The sequence below is a fragment of the Rhagoletis pomonella genome, unplaced genomic scaffold (genome assembly GCF_013731165.1).
Source record: "Rhagoletis pomonella isolate Grant_MI unplaced genomic scaffold, Rhpom_1.0 Rhpom_scaffold_00005, whole genome shotgun sequence".
NCBI lineage: Eukaryota > Metazoa > Arthropoda > Insecta > Diptera > Tephritidae > Rhagoletis > Rhagoletis pomonella.
In genome coordinates this window covers 37,541,878-37,561,180 of record NW_023458559.1, presented here as the reverse complement: position 1 = coordinate 37,561,180, position 19,303 = coordinate 37,541,878, and the positions used below count along the sequence as shown (strand labels likewise).

Genomic DNA, 19,303 nt, shown 5'->3' with positions numbered 1-19,303 from the left:
TGAGGCAAGTCAAGTACCGAAATAAATAAATAAAAAAAATCTTAAAAAACGCTTCACAAAACCAGTTGTACCAGTTCGCACTGCTGAATTGTGTCAGCAGCGTCATACACTTGCAGTGTGTTTACGAAAAATAAAGCCATCGTAAAAAAGGTGGCCGAAACAATGCAAAAAAAGTCATAAAAATAAATTTAAACAAAAATAATGCACGAGAAGAAAAAGTAATAAAAATATGAAGGAATTATGTATGTTCGCACGAAATGACACTTGTTTCAATTAAATGGTACAAACGAAAAAGTTGGAGGTTCCGAATTTAGCAGAAGTGTTTTCCGCGAAGTATTTTATACATTTGCTAAGTAAGCAGCATTTCACAGTTAGAAGCTGGGAGCTGTGACAACAAACAGCCGCCAACAACAAATAGCAAATAGAACAAGCTGTGCATATTGTTTATAATAATTTTTTTTATATATTGTTTCGAATAAAAACTGATATTTGTGTGCTTAATTAAATTTCATCTAACTCCATTTGAAACTGGAGGCTTCTGGAAAATATTAAAATGGAGGAAGCGGGAGCAAAAATTTTGTATGGAGGACCCATTCTACAAGCATGTCCTAGCGTCCGATTACCGGCGATAGTCGCTACAATTTTAAACGAAAAGAATAAAAAAGTTCCCCTGCCTGCCCCGAGTGTCCAATTCAATTGAAAAAAAAAAAATTAAAAATTAATTATTCCCACAAAAAAACCAAATGGGAAGGGGAACAAAATGAGAACAAAAGGTTCGGGAACGTTCTCAAGAACGTAAAGAACAAAATGTGAACAAAAGTCTCGGGAACGTTCTCAGGAAAAACGGAATGAGAACGAAGTTTTCGGGAACGTTTCCAATGAGAACAAAATGGAAAGGAATGTATCGGTAAGGTTTTCAAGGAGGTTCAAATAAGAAAAAAAGTCTGTGGAACGTTCTGCTGGAGAACAAACGAGAACAAAAGTGTTGAGAACTTAACGTTAAGAACGAAAGGGGTTGGGATGGGGTTGCGTGTTGGAAAGAAAAATCATTTCAGAGAGAACCACTATTGTTAATTCTAAGCAGTGTTGCCGCGAAACATTTTTAGTGGTAGCTAAATTGCAGCTAAAAAAGGGCTAAAAAAGAGCTAAAAATCGTCGTTGTGGCTAAAAATGGTAGCTAAATTTTTTTACCTACATCTTATATATAAAAATAAGTGCACGTTTTTGGTGTGACCTCATAACTTGAAAACAGCTTGATCGAATTCAACCAAATTTATGTGGCATATTCGATTTATCATGCAGATGGTTTATGCGAAGTTTTCCCGAATTCGGAAGAGGGGGCGTGGCACCACCCATACTAACTAGAATATAAAAATAAGTGAACGTTTTTGGTGTGACAATATAACTTAAGAACGGCTTCGCCGAATTCAACCAAATTTATGCGGCATATTCGGGCCATCATGCAGATATTTTATGTGGAGTTTTCCCAAATTTGGAAAAGGGGCGTGGCATATGTATGTATCTTATGTATACAAATAAGTACACGTTTTTGGTGTGAGCTTATAACTTGAGAACGGCTTCACCGAATTCAACCAAATTTATACGGCATATTCAGGCTATCATGCAGATGGTTTATGTGAAGTTTGCCCGAATTCGTAAAAATGGGTGTGGCACCTTCCATACTAACTAACATTTTTTTTGTTGTATATCTCTTGAAATATTTGTGGTAGAGTACTGGAAGTTGGTATAGAGGTATAACAAATAATTCCATACTCATGGATAAAAATGGGCAGTATTGGAAAAGAGGGCGTGGCACCTCACATCTTATATATAAAGAATAAGTGCAAGATTTCAACCAAATTTATACGTCATAGTCGGGCTATTATGCAGATGGTTTGTGTTAAGTTTCCCCGAATTCGGAAAAGGGGGCGTGGCACCACCCATACTAACAAAAATTTTCATTTGGTATATCTCTTGAAATATTTGTGGTAGATTACTGGAATTGGTAGCTATACGTGGCCTGTTCAAGAGTTGGCATTCCAAATTGTTTATTTATTCATACCCAAGATGGAAAAACAAAAAATATTGTATATCCAAATCTGTTGGATTAAGTTTTAAAATAAAGAATCAAAAATTTTGAAGTAAAACAAGTGATAAATTTTCATATAGAAAAATTCCAGGACTTTTCATTCGTTTTTCAATATTTGGTGTAGAGAAGCACACCGGGGTACTGCTAGTATAAATATGTAAGTATACACGCAAACATTTTCTATAATTCTGGTATAGAAAAACAATGAACTCTGAAAAGCATTACTATTTTATTCAACAAAAAAACTTTTTGTGTAACACAGAAAGCATATTAAGGGCCACCAACTTACCTATTTTAAAGTATAGTTAAATCGTTAACGGATAAGATAACGGCCCAGAAACGTAAGGAACATACATAGAAATATGTTTACTTGCCTTAAAGGAAAGGCGTTCGCTCTATGAGCGAAGAGTTAAATTCATGAAAATCATAAAAAAAATTTGAATGTCAATGATGAATAAATTTTGAAAAGGGCTAAAAAAAGGGCTAGGGGCAATTTCAAATTTGTGTGGCCAAAAAAAGAATTTGGTAGCCAAATTTAGCGTCCAAAGGGCTAAAACGGCAACACTGATTCTAAGCCAGAGGAAAATTGAACTGCCCATTTATGGAACAATTTTTCATTTTCTCTGCTAGTTCGTGTCTTAAGTCTTTCGTTGACTTAATTTGCATAATTATCCATCAGTTCCTCTTTTATTCATTTTAACTATCAAACATTTCTAATCTTCGACATTCGAAATTCGAGAAGGACATTTAGTATCGATCATATCTTTTGTTCTCGATTCCTGGCTGAAAGTGTGTATTGGGTCCTATAGCAGGCATACTCTTGTGTAGGATATTTTAGGAAATGGCCATACCAAGAACGTCGATAAATATCGGCAGTTAACTCATGGGTTATTTAGGAAGTTTTTTCGATAGAGGTGGTAGCTGATCGCGAAAGTGCCTACTTACTAAACAATTTTTTAACTTAAATATATAATTTTTGTGTGAATACATTCATCCTGGTTTTCCCCTCTCCCTGAGTTAATCAATTTTGAAACTTGTTTTACAGAGGGAAACCAAAAGGACTGCTATTGCTACAGAAAGATGCTGCGAGTGTAGGCTTAATCTTTTAAAGTTTGAGCAAAGATGCTTTCGATCTTAGTGGCTGACAAGTATTACCTTGAGTGCAGAGGTGAGAATCATCGACAGCACACCGTACAGTTGCACGTTGTCTGCTCTACTTTGAGCTCGTTAGAATTCTTTCAGCATCCAAGCGCTATTTTTGTACTCGCATATTTCCACTGTTGTTTTTCTTAATAAATTATCACTTTTTCATACACTTCAGTATATTTTCGTGTACTGTCTGCTAATTTTTAATTAACCCTACCATGAAAATGACATTAGCGCAGATTTGAGTGCAACATTTAATTTTGCAATATGTTTTGCATTTGTATGAAAAACGTAATATTTGAAACACGGCGACAGGTGTATTGGCTGACGGCACAAAAGTGGACATGACACAAAATGTATGTGGTCAGTACGATTTGTCGTTGTTGGATGCGGCTGAGGAGTGCCGTGTAAGCTAAAGTAAAGAATTTAATTTTACATTTACCAACTAAACAAAAAAAAGAGAAAACAACAAGTAAATATAAATAGGAACAGCCAAAACTATAGAAAAAAAAAACGAACTTGGCGTATTGGCAAAAGCTTGCTATTTTTTTCTGCTACGCAGTTCGATGAGGAGGGAGAAGAGAAATGAAATTTTTACAAGCCAACATAGCAGCTATCGCCTGCAGTCATCGGCTAGTGAAAACGCGACATGCCTTTCTCCCCAACACTCCGCGTGTCCTCGCAAGTACTATGCATTCTACTCCCTTCTTTGTCAGCGACCGCGCCGCCTCTGGCATTCGTTGTGCGCCGCTGTTGTCAACGTGTAATGAACGGCGACAACACGTCAACGACATCGACATCGACGACTGCAAATGCAATTGCGTTTACAAATATTGGTACTATGTCTGTATATAGTTATTTGTGTATTGAGGGCCTAAGAATAATTGTGTTTTTGGCAGCCACTCAAGTTATGTGCAGCGCGAGGACACAAATAATTTAACTAATACACAAGCAAAGTACTCTTCCCATTAGGCAGATAAATAGCCAGATAACAAATACAGATACAAGCAGCAAGAAGTGACCAGTGAAAGAGGTGCAAATCCCTGTAAGGAAAATATGAGCAAGTAAAATAAATTTATGATGCAGAAGTAATTGGTAGAGAGTTAGGTTATGTTGCTTTAGCGCTACCGAAAAAAGTCAATGAGATACAGAATATAGTCTCGAGCCACTTCGTCGTCGACTTTGTTCCAAAGCAGTTCTTTCGTCTTACGGGCCAATGTGGAAACTCACCACCGTCTTTCGAAAGACAAAGAAAATTGAAAGATCAGCTAACAAGGAAGTCTTAGCGTTTTTTCGGTTTATCTTTTAGCAATAAGTTTTCTAAAAACTAAATGAAATTAAAATATATTCTTGGTGGAACATATTTTTTAACATTCTTTATCGAAAAAAGAAGACAGCTATTTTTTTATTTCATCACGATATTCGAAAATCTCGAAAAATTCCGAAATTTTCACTTCACAGAGAAGTATGTCTTTTAATATTTTTGCGGTTTGCGTAATTACCTAGTCTTTCCATTAGAGTGTGAGATAGACTTCAATAAATAATTTTTTGAACAAAAAAATCATTTTTTTATGTCTTTAACTTTTTTTTTATTAGCACTGCCAGTGTAAGTTTAAAATTTCCGATTTTTTTCCGAGATTTGCGAATATCATGATGAAATAAAAAATAGGTATATTTTGCATGGAATGAGCCATATATATTTTTTAAAACAAAAGCTAGAAACTAAAAGAAAATTTAATAAATAAATAAGTTTCTAAAAATGAAATAAAATTTAAAAATAAAAGTTTTTCTTTTTAAAACAATATAATCTAAAAATTAAATCAAAAAGAGAAACAAATTAATTAAAAAAAAAAATAAGTTCCTAAAAATTAAATGAAACTAAAAACCAATATCTTTCGTCTTATAACAATAAAATCTAAAAATTAAAAAAAAAATTCTAAGTTAAAAAATCCCGAAAAAGTTTATTAAAAGGCAAGAAATAAATTTCTAAAAATTAAACGAAATTAAAAAAATCTATATATATATATTATTTTAATTACTATATTAATTTAAAACAATAAAATCTAAATACTAAATTAAAAGAAAGAAGAAAAATAAATAATAAAAAAAACCTTTAAATATACAACGCTTTTATAAATGGACTAAAAAGTAGAAAATAATAATACTCAGTCCCATAGAATTTGTTTTGATACCTTTTGATTTTGAAATTTTAGCAAAAGTCATTATAAACAATTTATGAGATTGAAAATGAAAAGCGTGGGGCGCATGCAATACAAAACATTAGATTTAATTGACAATAGTCAAACTACATAACATAGACCTAAAATTTCTACAGAGAAAGTACAAAATCGATTTTTAGCAGTCGTTATTCATATATCCACATACATACATATATTACCCTTCATATCAATTCTGGTCTATTAGGGTAGATGTCGCCCTATGCACTAGACTTTTTTATAGGAACTTTGCAAAGCAAAGGTTTTATAGCTGCAAATGGTGTCTGGATACACAACATTGCAAGTTGATAAAAGCGTTGTAAATAAGAATAAGAAAGTAAATAAGAAATATTTCAAAGTGTATGTATGAACTAACGGCGGGCAAGGTAGTATATGGGACGATTCACGTCAACCCAACATTCTATTCAATGAAAATGGACGTGCGATATGTCAAAGTATTTGTAAATTAATACCCAATATGGAGAAAGATTTTTTAAAAATGTATCGAATTCACTAAGAATTTGGGGCATCGGTGTCGCTGATTACGAATCTGAATTCAGATTGGAAAATTTCACAATGGCGGCCAAAAAATAAAAATCGTCTGGATTCGCCTAACCTTTACAATTGCTGGTTCTTAAGGTCACTGATTGTGAATCTGAAATCAACTTTTAAAAATTCAAAATGGCGGATCCATAATATATAGATAGATAGTTATGACGGAAACATACATGGCGTATGAGTTACACAGACGATATGAGAATGTTACTCATACGCCATCTGTAAATGACGTTGTGGGAAACCTTCAGCTCCGTTCAAATTGGAAAGTATGTACTTCTCCGTGCGTTTGAGACCCAACGGGGATTTACACAAGCCGATTAACTCTTGTGCGACTTTTTTAATCTGATGCTGGAAAGAGTAACAAGAGCTGCCATTTTACATAGCAACGGCCACATATATAGAAAAATAACGATGCGTAAGTGGAGGTTATCGATATCGTTGGCCTGAAACTTGGCTACACATAAAGAGTTGACGTCACTGTTGGCAGTTATAAAGTAGTAAAGTAGTAGTGAATAACTTTGTCTACCTAGGATCCAGCATAAACACCACCAACCACGTCAGCCTGGAGATAAAGCCAACAGGTGCTATCTTGGGCTCTGTAGGCAAATGAAAAACAAAAATTACGCTCTACAAGGACCTGTGCGCCCTTGGAATGAAAAACTGGCGATACCTCGCTAAAGAAGAGCGGCAATTGGCGAAGTTTTCTTATCTCGGCCCAAACCGACAAAAGGATGTTTTTCAACGGACGTGTGAAGAAAACAATACTTTTCATAGATTAGATAAATGCGTTGCTCTTGAATGGGAGTAATTTCCTACTGGGACAACAGTAGTGTGTTTATGTGAAAATTCTTAACTATTCGTGAAAGTGAACTGTATGTAAAAATAAATGCTTCGAAATCTTTGATCAATTTCGCCTACTTTGAATGCCTTAATTTAAATAAATCACTCGGAGAATATTTAATTAAAGAATAGTAGCAAAAGTTGCACAGAAAAATTGGGAAAATAACACTTTAGAGATTTGAAAATTGTTCTCAAATTTTAAAAGGCAGTGCTTTTATTAGCAACAATTGCATTGTTGGAGAAATTGAGTTTCTCATAAATCTATAGGTAGTTTTGTTAGAAGTAGGCAACTTCCGTCTTAAACTGACTTTAGCGGTTTTTCGTTTTCAGCAAAAGTTTACCAGAATAATTATTAATTAATGGAGAATCCCACTTTGAGAGATCCAAAAAATTTAATTGCTTAAATCGATTTCTGAGACATTGAAGACAATGTAAATAAAATTATAGTTTAAAAAACTAAAACCTCCCTATTATAATTGCCATTCGTACTGTCATCAGGGATGTAACTTGAGAATAGAAATCGCTGCATCTTTTAGGCGCATCAATATTACATAGTTACATCCCGAGCTAATAAGAGGAAGGTAAAAAAGTGAAGTTCTGAATACATCGGAAGGTATAGAGAAAAATGCGGCTTGTAGCTGCGGGAAGCCTTTAAAGGTCTACATTTTATTTCTTCAGCTTTCATCTCTGTAATCCGGCGGGAAAAATTGCAAAGTTCCAAAAAACTAGAGAACATATGCAATGATTGAAGTATTAATCGACAAAAAAAGATAAATAAAAAAATAATCATTTTTATAACCAGTTGAATTGGCAAGTTTTGCTAAAAATTATGGTTTTATCGTTCTGCCCAAAAAATTATTTGAAGATTTTTCCCCCAGTTTTTTGTTATTCAATTGGGAGAAAATACATACAGTCAGCGACGAAAATATGCATACCAGGACGTTTTGACTATATTATTTACATATGTATTTATATTTTCCATAACAAACTTTTGCTTATTTTTTTTTATAAAAATAAAGTTCCTTCAACAGCAAAAGTCACAATATTTTATTTTTTTTAATTTCATACAGAAATGAGGAAAATGCAAGAAACACTAATAAATTTTTAACGCAGTTTCTCGTAACGAAACATGAACACAATTTGAAAGAACATCCTTCTCAAAAATCAAAGGTAATTTTTCGCTACTTCAAACCTGCATATAAAACATTTTTCCTAGGAAGTCGAATTGAAAAATTTAAAATTTCTTGCATTTTCACCGAGTTCTCTCTCAATTAAAAAAATATTCTTGTGGTTTTTGCTGTTGAATGAACGATTTTTTTATACAAAAAAACTAGCAGATACGGCGAGCTTCGTCCAGCCCAAAATATTATTATTTTTTTTTTATTGAAATATTTTGGTCCAATATTTCATATATCTCCATACCAAGTTCCAGTACTCATCCGTGAACACTTTCAAAGATATGCAGGATGAAAAATTCAGTTTGTGTGTGCGATGCTACGCCCCCTTTATATATCTAAATATTTTTTTAGCCTATAACCAACTTTGTAAAGACAACAGCAGGTGTACGAAAACTCAAGAAAATCTGTAAAGGCGTTCTCGAGCTTTGCGAGAGTATGCATATTTTTGACACTGTTTATAAAGGTTCAAATTTTATTTGATTTCTTTGGTTTCGCCAATCAGTTTAGGCCTCCAAAAGCGGGTCCCATTAAAGGCAAGTAATTTTGCATTTTGCAAAGGCTCTCCCGTTTTGGTTTTAGCTGCAAAAGGTAATCCCAGTTTATACATACACTAGGCGACAAATGAAAGTATACACCTTGTTCTAATATAACATTCACAATTAATTTCATGAAAAGTTAGATGTAAGACTTTAATTTATTTTTCTTTTCGCGGTGGACTTTTCGCAGCAATCACCAATACTTATTCACAATAATTTTCATGAAAAATTTTTGGCATTAATTATTTATAAAAATATAGTTAATTCTATAATATAAACCATGTAAATCAAAGTTTAACGTTTTGTATAAAGATCACAAAAATTCAAAACATTGTCATCAAAATTTTCAAATTTTTATTCAGAATTTCTAGGAAATTTTCGAGTATGCAGTTTTGTAGCCCATTCAATATTGAAGTGCAAGTTTCAACCGGCTAAGGTTGATTTTTGAGAATTATTTTTTGCTTTTTGTGTTTTTTTTTTTATATACCAAGTGCAATTTACGAAAACTGGCGTTGATTTTATGAAAATTTGTTTCTAACGGTTTGCTTATATGGAAAAAAGTGCAAAAATCCGGCAACAAAAAAAAAAGCTCAAAAATCAACGGGATTTAAATGGGCTTAAAAACTGCATACTCGAAAATTTTCTAGAAATTCTGAAAGTAGAAAATTTTGATGAAAATTTTTTGAGTTTTATGGTAAAATGAACGATATTTTCATAAATAACTATCTAATGCAAAAATGTTTCATTAAAATAATTGTGAATATGTGTTATATTAGAAAAAGGTGTTTCATCTGTCGCCATGTGTGTATTTTCGTAAAGTTCCGCATCGTTTTTTATTTCTAATTTAGTTATCGGTACTGGACAAAATTAAATATTTTCTTTCACGTTTCGCAAGTTCAATTAAAGCTAAACTTCAATTGCGTGCAACTAATGGAAGCCACTTCCTTAAAACTCCGTTACAACTGATTAGTTTACGGCTTCTTTTTTTCTACATATATGTATATTTTTTGCTTTGGCAATTTGTTTCCACTTCAATTCCGCTTGCAAGCAGACATTTTAATTAGATACTTATACATACTAATATGAGTGTGTATGTGTGTACAATATGTATATGTATGAAGATAGCTGAACTGCATGCAATCTCATCAACACTTACCTTGCCTTGCATTATCAGCCTGATTGTTAATGTGACTGATTCGTCGGTCTTCATTGGCGTACTTGTGTTATTGTCTTCCATATTTGCTGCGGCTGTTGCTGCTGCTGCTGCTGCTGGTGTTGGTGTTGTTGCCGTCGTAATTGAAGCTATTTTTGCTGCTGCTGCTGTTGTTATTTTAGTGGTTATTGGTTTCCTTGTTGCTGCTGCGGTGTGCTTGCGGTTGTAATGTTGCTAGCTTATTTTTCACCTTTTTTTTCTATTTTATATAGGTATTATTTTTCTCAATACGTTATAGATTTCACTTCGACAACACTTACACTTACATAGAACACTTACACTGGTGTACTAAATGTAGTAGCTGTGGAAGGGGTACACGGTGTATGATAGCGACCAACGATTTGATTTGCGAGTAGCGCGTGTGGTTGAGATTTCCGTTTTTTGTTTTTTGTTTTTTTGTCGAGTCGACAATTGCTTGATATCTGCTTCGGCTACCGCTTTTACTTGATTTCTTGTATTTTAATGAACTCTTCAATGATGCTGGTTATTTTATTTTTTTCTTTAATTTATTTTCTTCCTCTTCTTCAATGATCTGTCTGCTGCTGTTTAATGTAAATACCTAGAATTTGTTTTTTATTTAATTTAATTTTTTTACTAAATAATTTTTTTTTCTTCTTGACTTGCTTTATATTCCGCTACGTGTGGAAGTTTGTATCGCTGGCTGATTAGAATAACATTAAAACAAAAAATAAGTTAATTAGTTAATGAATTAATTAATTGGTGGTGTCGTTTATCGTTTACTTAAGCTCATTTGCATTGCATGTAACTGTATGCGCGTGTGCTTGTGTGTGTGTGCCTGCTTGCATTTAAGTTCTGCTGAGTTGGCTGTTTACTTAAGAAATTTTACAAATTAACAGCGTTTTTGCATTTGCTTCAACTTTTGAATAATGCGAATATTTTTATTTATTTATTGTTACAAAAAATGCACATTAATCACTTTGTTTACCGCACTTCATCGATATTTTACTACGCTATTGTTTTTTTTTTACAATTTTATTTTTATTTTTTAATGCTCGATTGGGTTAGTCGATTGCTTGCCTGTCCGAGCGCAATAAAAAAGGGCCAAAAAAGCAGCGAGAAAAAAGTTGAAAAACCAAACGTTTCGCTCGCTTGGCCCGTTGGCTTTCGACTGGTGTTATCAGCAGTGGTTAATCATTAAGCGCAGTAATTTACTTTTTTTCATTTGTTTCATTTATTGACCTCGACACGCTGAGTTCACTTGCGGCTGCTAATATTTCTGTATGCTGCTGCTTGCATCCGCGCAGGGAAAAACTAACAAATTTTGTGCAAAATACTGTGTTGTATTGCCTCTGCAACCGAGTATATATTGAGTTTTGCGGTTGAATACGCTGCTGACGTCGAGGAAATTCTTCACAAATAATAGCCTGCAACAAAGAAATGGCAGAAGAGAAGACAACACAAAGAGTCATTAGTGATAATTAATTGCTAATAAAACATAGAAATAGTATACATAGAAAAATATATATGTATAAATACATCTTTACAACAGTAAAAATACTGTCAAATGTCAACTATGAACAGATTAATTTTGTGTTACAAAAACAAAAAAGAAACCTACAAATTTCCAAGCGACAAGCATTAAAGTGCAACCAACAAAGGTAAGAGTTCGCCGCTTGCAATTTGGCGCTCTAACGACTTGATTTCGTTTTATTTTTTCTTTTTTGTAATTTTGTGAAATGCTTTCTGCTGCTGTTCCCGCCGTTGTTGGCACATAATTAATTTAGGCAACGATAACGTATGTATGTTCTAGACAACATTGCTGCTTTTGTAGTTAGTCTAGCAAGGAAATGGCTGATTTGCCTTCGTTTTGCGATTGCTTCCGGCATAACAAAGATCACACTTTGTACTGAAAGATTTAACCGAAATTGATGGCGAGCCAAGCAAAAAAAAAATAACCTACTGCCGAAGAACAAAATTTCGGTGGCAAATATTAATTTTTTCGAATGTACATACAGTGAACAACAAAAGTCTACCTACAGAAACTTTTCCTAAATTAGCAAAATTTTACATGCTACAACAAAAAGCACTACAAACTACAATAAAAACATATAAATAAACTATCTAAAATTTGTGGAAAATTCAGGAAATTTCAATAAATCTGCATAACAATTTTTTACTTTTGTTGATTATGCACTTTTGTAGCCTACTAAATTTCAATATAGTAAAATGAAAGTTAAAAGTTTCTAAAATTCTCGTTGATTTTTGATAATTGCTTTTGCTGGCGGTGTAATGCCTTTTCTTCCATATAAAAAATGTTCGAGCAAATTTTGTATGGAAGGAAATATATGACATCGTCAGCAAAAACAAAAACAAAAATTTTCAAAATTGAAAGAATTTTTTACAAACCTCAAACTTCATATCCAAAGATCTGAGCCGTAAAGTATTTTTGCAAGACAATTTCGACGAATAACAATTTTCTTTTTGTCGAACGTAGGGGGTCGCCTTTTTGCATTTTTCGGTGACACCTACATTCGGCAATATATTATTTTTTTTTTTAAATAGTTCAGCTGGAATAATCACAATACTTCCTTAGCAACAGTTTAATGATTTTTGGTGAGCTTTAATATACTGACATTAGTGTGGCACGTTAGGGCGATAAGAACTGTGATCTGGTGGGTAAGTACCAGAACGGGATACTTGAGATCAATGATCTTTGGAACAAAAAAATAAAAGAACATCGATATGTTATACATACTTTAAGATCCGACTTTAAATGCGGAAGGTATAACGAAAAACGATACAAAAAAATTGTTTTTCCACAACTAGCGTTTTAGACTCAGGGGCGTACGGCGAACTCGCTTGGATTGCCTTTTACCTTTTCACCTATGTCAATGTCTGCAAAAACAAGAGCTTTCCCACCTTCTTAGAAGTTCTGTGGTGTATCCCACAGCATGCTGAAGCGTCATGCAGTCTTCGTTGAGAGAGTATGAGCCCTTTCGTGGTAATCAAAGCCTTCATAACCTAGAAACCACCACACTACACTTTTATAACTGCACTGGTTAATTTTCCCAACGCTACCAGAAGCGGCAGTGACATCGAACAGAGAGAAATGGGGCTAAGGCCTACCGATGACAGAAGATCCTATATGTATCCATCTACACAGATGGTCCAAAGGAAGAGCAAGAAACCAGTTTCGCTTTCTATTCCGAGAAACTGCAGCTCAGTCAGCCTTTTCGTTAGCCAAACGATTGCAGTGTTTTCCAACCTGAAATTTAAGCTATAGGCAGGCAGACAACTCGGATACAACAACAACCAACCATTTAGTGAAAATTTTAGAAAATTAGTTGAATACCCAGTAGCTGTTACAAACGACACATGGACCAAAGGAAATGGGAAAGCGACAGAAGACCTTCTGAAATTCAACACCGACACACTTAACCCAATTGTTTCCCCTGTTAACGCTTTCACCTTCCCCTCTTAGACATTAGTTTTTACCTTTCTACCACCCATACACTTTACGCCAGTAGGGCTGAGGTAACCGTCGGATGGATGATTATTGCTTAAAGAACTGGCCACTAGCAATCCGAATGTAGCACACAGAATGTACGCGGCTATAGACCGACCTATACTTTATTATGGGGCGCTCGTTTGGTCGCCAGCACTAACTGAGGATTACATCGTCAAAAAAAAACCTCGCGGACTACAGTGGTCGGATTCTCTTGGCGCGATGGCGCATCTCATTGCACCATACACCCTCGAGGTCACAGCTCAACAATTTCTCAGATAGATAGGGGCCAAATAAGGCACTTTCTTCTTTCTCGGTTAGGATGCAATTTGTGGAGGACTGTAATAGCGGGTAATAGCGGGTCCCAAAGTAGGGAAATCAAAAGCAGAATTTTTGAAATTGACCATCCGTAAGCTAAGCTAAGATGACTACCAGGCAAATCTAGAATACCTACACCCACTTAGAAACATTTATACTCATCCGTCGGTGTGCATGCCGAAAGCATGGATTCGGTAGTTATCTGCTGCAACTGCTAGCCTGTTTGTGAAAACTAGCCGCGGACTTTGAATTCACGTAAAGCAAGTTGAAATAGTGGGCCTCATGCATATATGTAAGTGAGCCTAAGCTCAGACTCATCAAGCCCAAAAATTTGTATAGAAAATCGAGTAGGAGCTTAAGCTCACTTTTTATGTATAAGGTCCAATGTATACAAAAAACAGGACTGAAAAGCAGAAATTCAGGAAATATATATTGAGCTATTGCTTCTAAGCATTCTTTAAGGAAAAGTTATAAACAATATCAGACCTTAAAAATTTTCGCATCTTTCAAATTCCTTTATAAAACAGGTGCATACATTAAATTCCTGCGGTCAATACGAAAAAAAAGCGCCAGCTATTTTTTCTACTCAAAAGACAAACTCTTTAAAAAATCGCGCGGCGTTTGCATTCTCACTTCCTGGCGTTAATGCATTGCTTCAAGTACAAGTACTCACACTGTACTTTTCTATGAATAGATTAAAGGAATGTGCGCGAACGTTAGCACAAAAAAAAGGTACTATGACAAAGTGAGAGCAAAACGAAAGCAGTGACATGAAAATATAAACATAAAAGAATAGGAAATGCAGTGGAATAAAAAAAATGCAAGCAAAAAAAATTTAATTATAAAAAATAAGCAAAATCACCAACCCAGGAAAAAAGCAAATGTAGACATCAAAAAGAAATTAAAAAATTTTAACAGAGTAAAGGAATTTCAGTCTGTAAATTCAAATAAAATTAACGCAGTGCATTAAGGACTTTTTACACATTTGCGCGATTTTTGTTTCTTCTTTGTTTGTTTGATTTTTTTCTCGCTCGTTTGTGTTCGACGAGGCGAAATCTCAGATGCGCATTGAGTTGTATGTTTACCATTAAAAAATGCATTTCGCTTGCAAACAAGTATTGCATCGACGACGGTGTATTTTTTTGTACTACAAACAAATAACTTTGGGAGGCGACACATCAAATATCCGTATATTTGAATGTGCATTAGGGTGAATAACCACTCTCCATAAAAAATCACTAGTGTTTTTCCATCGTAATTTTTTAATTTAATTTTTCTTTTAAGACCTGCGGCAAAATATTTTGGAAAAATATTAACATTTACGTGAAATAACCCCCCAATTTTTTATTTTTTTTTTTAATTAATGAAATTAGGTTTTAAAAGCATTTTATTACAAAAAAAGTAAATAACTTTATCATAGCCGTCAAAATGAGATTTTTGGAGCTATTTTCAAATCGGTTTAGCGATATTTCGATGGCAAAAATATGTTTCTGCAAAATTTTTTTTTTAATAAATATCCTTCCGAAATATTTAGGCGGAAGTCTTAAAATATTATAAATTTTATCATTCGGGTGGGAAACCCGCAACTTTTGTTGGTGAGGCACCCTAATGTGCATATAAAAATAGATGTGCGGAAAATTCCAGCGGCTTATAGATATTTGGGCAGAATATCGTAGATACATGTGTATAAATTTGTATATATGTAGTACATATGTACATAAATTCGTTTCAGACACTTTTGCAACAAACTTTTTATTTGCACGCAAAAAAAAAAACGGTAGACATATTTTCGTAATAAGATCCCCCACTCCACAAAACAAAAAAAAACTCACGCACATCTGTTTATTTACACGCAATATAATGAGCAAAAATGCATCATTTTCGCATTGCAATCCGCGGTTAAGTGGCTGCAGAGCAAAAAAAAAAATTGCGAAAATCTCGAAAAAAATTGAAGTATTTTTCTTCACTGCACTGCACTATACGAAAAACTGTTGATATACACATACAGTGCCGAACAGAAGTATTGGCACAGTGAATTTTTCGCAATATATGCAAAAAATTTTGTTCTAATTTATTTTCGATAATTTTTTATAAAAATATTGTTCATTATACACCAGAAAACATAATAATAAAATCTCTAAACTTTGTGCAAAACTCAGGAAAATTCATTCAATTTGCAACTTTTTATTCGGTTTTTTTTTTAGAAAAATTCTAAGTATGCAGTTTTATGGCCCATTCAAATTTAATATAACAAAGTGCAAGTTTGAAGTCGCTAGAAAATCACGTTGATTTTTGGTAATTTTTTCACGCAAGTTCTTCCATACAAAGTATATTCGACAATTATTTTTTGTACGGAGAAAATGAGCAACACCTTCCACTAAAAAAATCGCTAAAATTGAATGTACTATAAAACTGTATACATACTTAGAATTTTTCTAAAAAATCTGAATAAAAAGTTGCAAATTAGTGTGCAAATTTAATGAATTCTCCTGAGTTTTGCACAAAGTTTAGAGATTTTATTTTGATATTTTTTGGTGTAAAATGAACTATATTTTTATAAAAAATTATCGAAAATAAATTAGAATAAAAAACTTTGCATATATTGCGAAAAATTCACTGTGCCAATAATTTTGTTCGTCACTGTATGTAATTTCATTGCCGCCGCAGTTTACAGCATTACCACTGTATGTTCATTATTATTATCAATAACTGAAGAGCCGTCGTCCCTGTTTGTTGTTATTGCTGTTTTTATATAAAATCATACGACTTGCAACGATAAGTAGCAGCGGCAAATTAAATCACAAATATGTAGCATCGAATTAATGCACTCAGACGATGATACGGCAGACAAACGACAAGACAAGCTTGTGTGTATGTTCTCGCGTTCTCACAGAAACTGCAGACTGGATTAATGTTCGTTTGAGAGGCTACGAGGAATGTGTAACTGAATTGGCCATTGGCATGCCGTTAATTGCAGTTAGTTTCCGAGTATTGCTCAACTTTGGTTCGGCAGAGTATTTGTTAAGTGTATCATCTGTGCACAAACATATCTGTGCGTTGAACAGAGTTGCCGTTGTCGCATAATTTTACAAAAAAATTGCTGGATATTTGCAGTGGTCACTTTTGCATGGAAGCAAAACATGCAACGTCAAAACAAAAGAGAGGTCAACGGGAATTATATGCACTTTCGCTTTTCTTTGAAGTCGAAGATGGGTCGATTGACACGCAGGGTGGGAATAATGAGTACGACAACATATTTTCCTTAACCCGTTCAGGACTATAAGCCTATAATTGAACACGCTCATGATTTGAATTGTAAAATGTGATTCGGCTAAATAAAAACATTTTCATAGAAAAAGAAAAAAAGAATTCAAAGTAAAAAATTATTCTCCCCTTAAACATTTTCATTATTTTCAACAAAAAACTAATATTTTCCAAATTTTATTGAGCTGGGTCTTTATTTATGAAAAAAAAAAATTAGGAAAACAACAAATACTAAAAATATTCATTACTCTCATCATTTATTCCAAGAAAAAAATTTTCCAAAACTACTTTTTCTATTTCTTTTTAAAGTTTTTTTCAAAGGGGTTTTTCTAATGTCGAATTTCCATTAGGCATTGAAATGACAAAAAATGTATGCCATTTAAAAAAAACGCCGACACGATTGTTTTTTAATGCCCGACTTTGTCATTTGTCATTTTTGCCTTGTGCATAAGAAATTTTTTCCCCAATATATATATTTTTTCATACATACAATTTCATCTCACAACTGATAGAGCATAATGTATGTTTTGAGCCAAGAAAAAACATTTTTGGAGCTTACACATTTTTGCTAAGGGTTCCGAAGCACAACGCCATCAACATTTAGTAAAAGTATGCCTTGATGTTGCGACACAATTGGCAGAACCTAAATACAGATTTAAGTAGGTTGCTTCTGAAAAGTAGATGGGTTTTATGAGAAGCTTTTTGAAAGCAGAAAAACTTGTTGAAGGTGAGGCTTATTTCACACGGCCTGTCCTAAATATATATGTTCCTAATAACAGGGAACGTATTCAGGACAGAGCGCGCGAAACCAGCCTCCAAACTATGTAGGTTTTACCGAGGAATAGTAATCACTTCCAATCAATAGGCTACAGCAGTCGAGCAGCAACAAAGGCTTTAGTGAAATTTCTATCGCAGAGTATTCCAACTTTCCTACATTACTTTTCACTATTCCCTTCTCAGTTGCATACAAACTCTTCTCTCAAGCAGAAGCTATTAAAAAATATCACTGCTAACAACTTCTTGCAAGCTTTTTACTATAAGTAATTAAATTTCCCATACAAAACAGCACAACAATTCATAACAAATCAGGCGAAGAAAATACAAAAGTTCGAACGTCAAAGATGAGTGGTGCTGAGTTCAACGAGCATGTCTAAAGTGAATAAGAAAGAAAGCTTAGCCAACAGCTATAGGAGCAAGGAGGCAAATAAGCAAAGGAGCTGGCAAACATCTTTTTGAAGCTGAAAATCAATTTTGTAGATTAAAAAGACGAATATTTGTGCTCACACTTAGGGAAGAGGGACTCAAAAACATTGTAATTACTTTATATGAAAACATAATAATTTGACAATACAAACTATGACAGCAAAAGGAAGCAACAACGGCAACAAAACAAAGTAATCAGCAATCAGAAAAAAAAAAACCAAACAACATACTTTTGTGATGGTATACATTAGGGTGGTGCAAAAATGCATTTGAAAAAATAAAGTCTGAACTTTAATACTCCCACCCCTAGAATTGTTCCATATCGAAAAAATATAGCCGTTTTAAATTTCGAAATCAAAAAATATAAAGGTCGCTCAAGGCCCTCAAAGTTTTTCATGTAGTTTTTTAGGAAAAAAAAACTTTCGAAGAAATGGTGCAGAATTCTTGAAAATCAATATTTTTTGATCAGAAGACTCTTTATTTATCTTCAGCGGACTCCTAGGAATAATAAAACGTTGTTTATTTTATAATTTTTTAATACTAACGACATTGTATTTTTTGGGGTTTACGGAGAACCAATAAAAAATAGTTAATATTAAAAAATCAAATTGGTTATTGATATTGGAAGTCTCCCAAAGAGAACAGATCCGATCGAAAAAATATTGATTTTCAAGAATTCTATACCATTTCTACGAAAAATAGTTTTTTTCCTATGTAAAATACATGAAAAACTTTGAGTGCATTGAGCGGCCTCTAGATATTTTTTTATTTCGAATTTTTTTTTCGATATAGAACAATTCTACACAGACCGTACCAGGCAAAAACAGTTCGCGGTACACCCTGAGTCGTAAAGTATTTTTGCAAGGCAATTTCGAAAACAATTTTTGATTGGCCGAAAGGTAGTGGTCGCCTTTTTAATATTTTTCGACATTTACTGTCGGATCTCAAAGCATGACATATCGATGTTTTTGTCTCGAGGATAAAATGTTTTTGTTCCAAAGCTCATTGACCTCTAGTATCTTGCAGCATATCTCAGTTTCTACCACCCTAACGTACCAGTCGAATGAGGGTAAATTAAAACAGTGCCAAAAATGATTAAACTTTTGTTAAGAAAGTGTTTTGATTATTCCAGTAGAACTATTTAAAATAAAGAGTTTTTATTACAGAATGTAGGCGTCTCTTAAAAATGTTAAAATGCGGACCCTAAAGAGCGAAATACACAACACAAGCGGCTTGACAAACCAAGCGAAATTTCCCTTTGCTTCAAGCCATTTGT

The 19,303-nt window shown here is 33.7% G+C and overlaps 1 protein-coding gene across 4 annotated transcripts in view; it reads right to left on the bottom strand.

Annotated features, from left to right (window-relative positions):
* The window catches only part of LOC118738898 (poly(rC)-binding protein 3-like), a 42,557-nt gene extending 31,373 nt beyond the window's left edge, over positions 1-11,184 (bottom strand). The window contains exons 1-2 of one of the 4 annotated variants that reach the window (XM_036469928.1): positions 10,043-11,184; positions 9,720-9,975 (exon numbers count right to left, since the gene is read on the bottom strand). In XM_036469928.1, coding sequence (XP_036325821.1) covers positions 9,720-9,800 — 81 coding nt within the window. In that variant the 5' untranslated portion in view covers positions 9,801-9,975; positions 10,043-11,184. Of the gene's footprint in view, positions 1-9,719 lie in introns of all 4 variants that reach the window. The other 3 variants (XM_036469929.1, XM_036469927.1, XM_036469925.1) reach the window with 3 other exon arrangements.
* Positions 11,185-19,303: the final 8,119 nt, after the last annotated feature.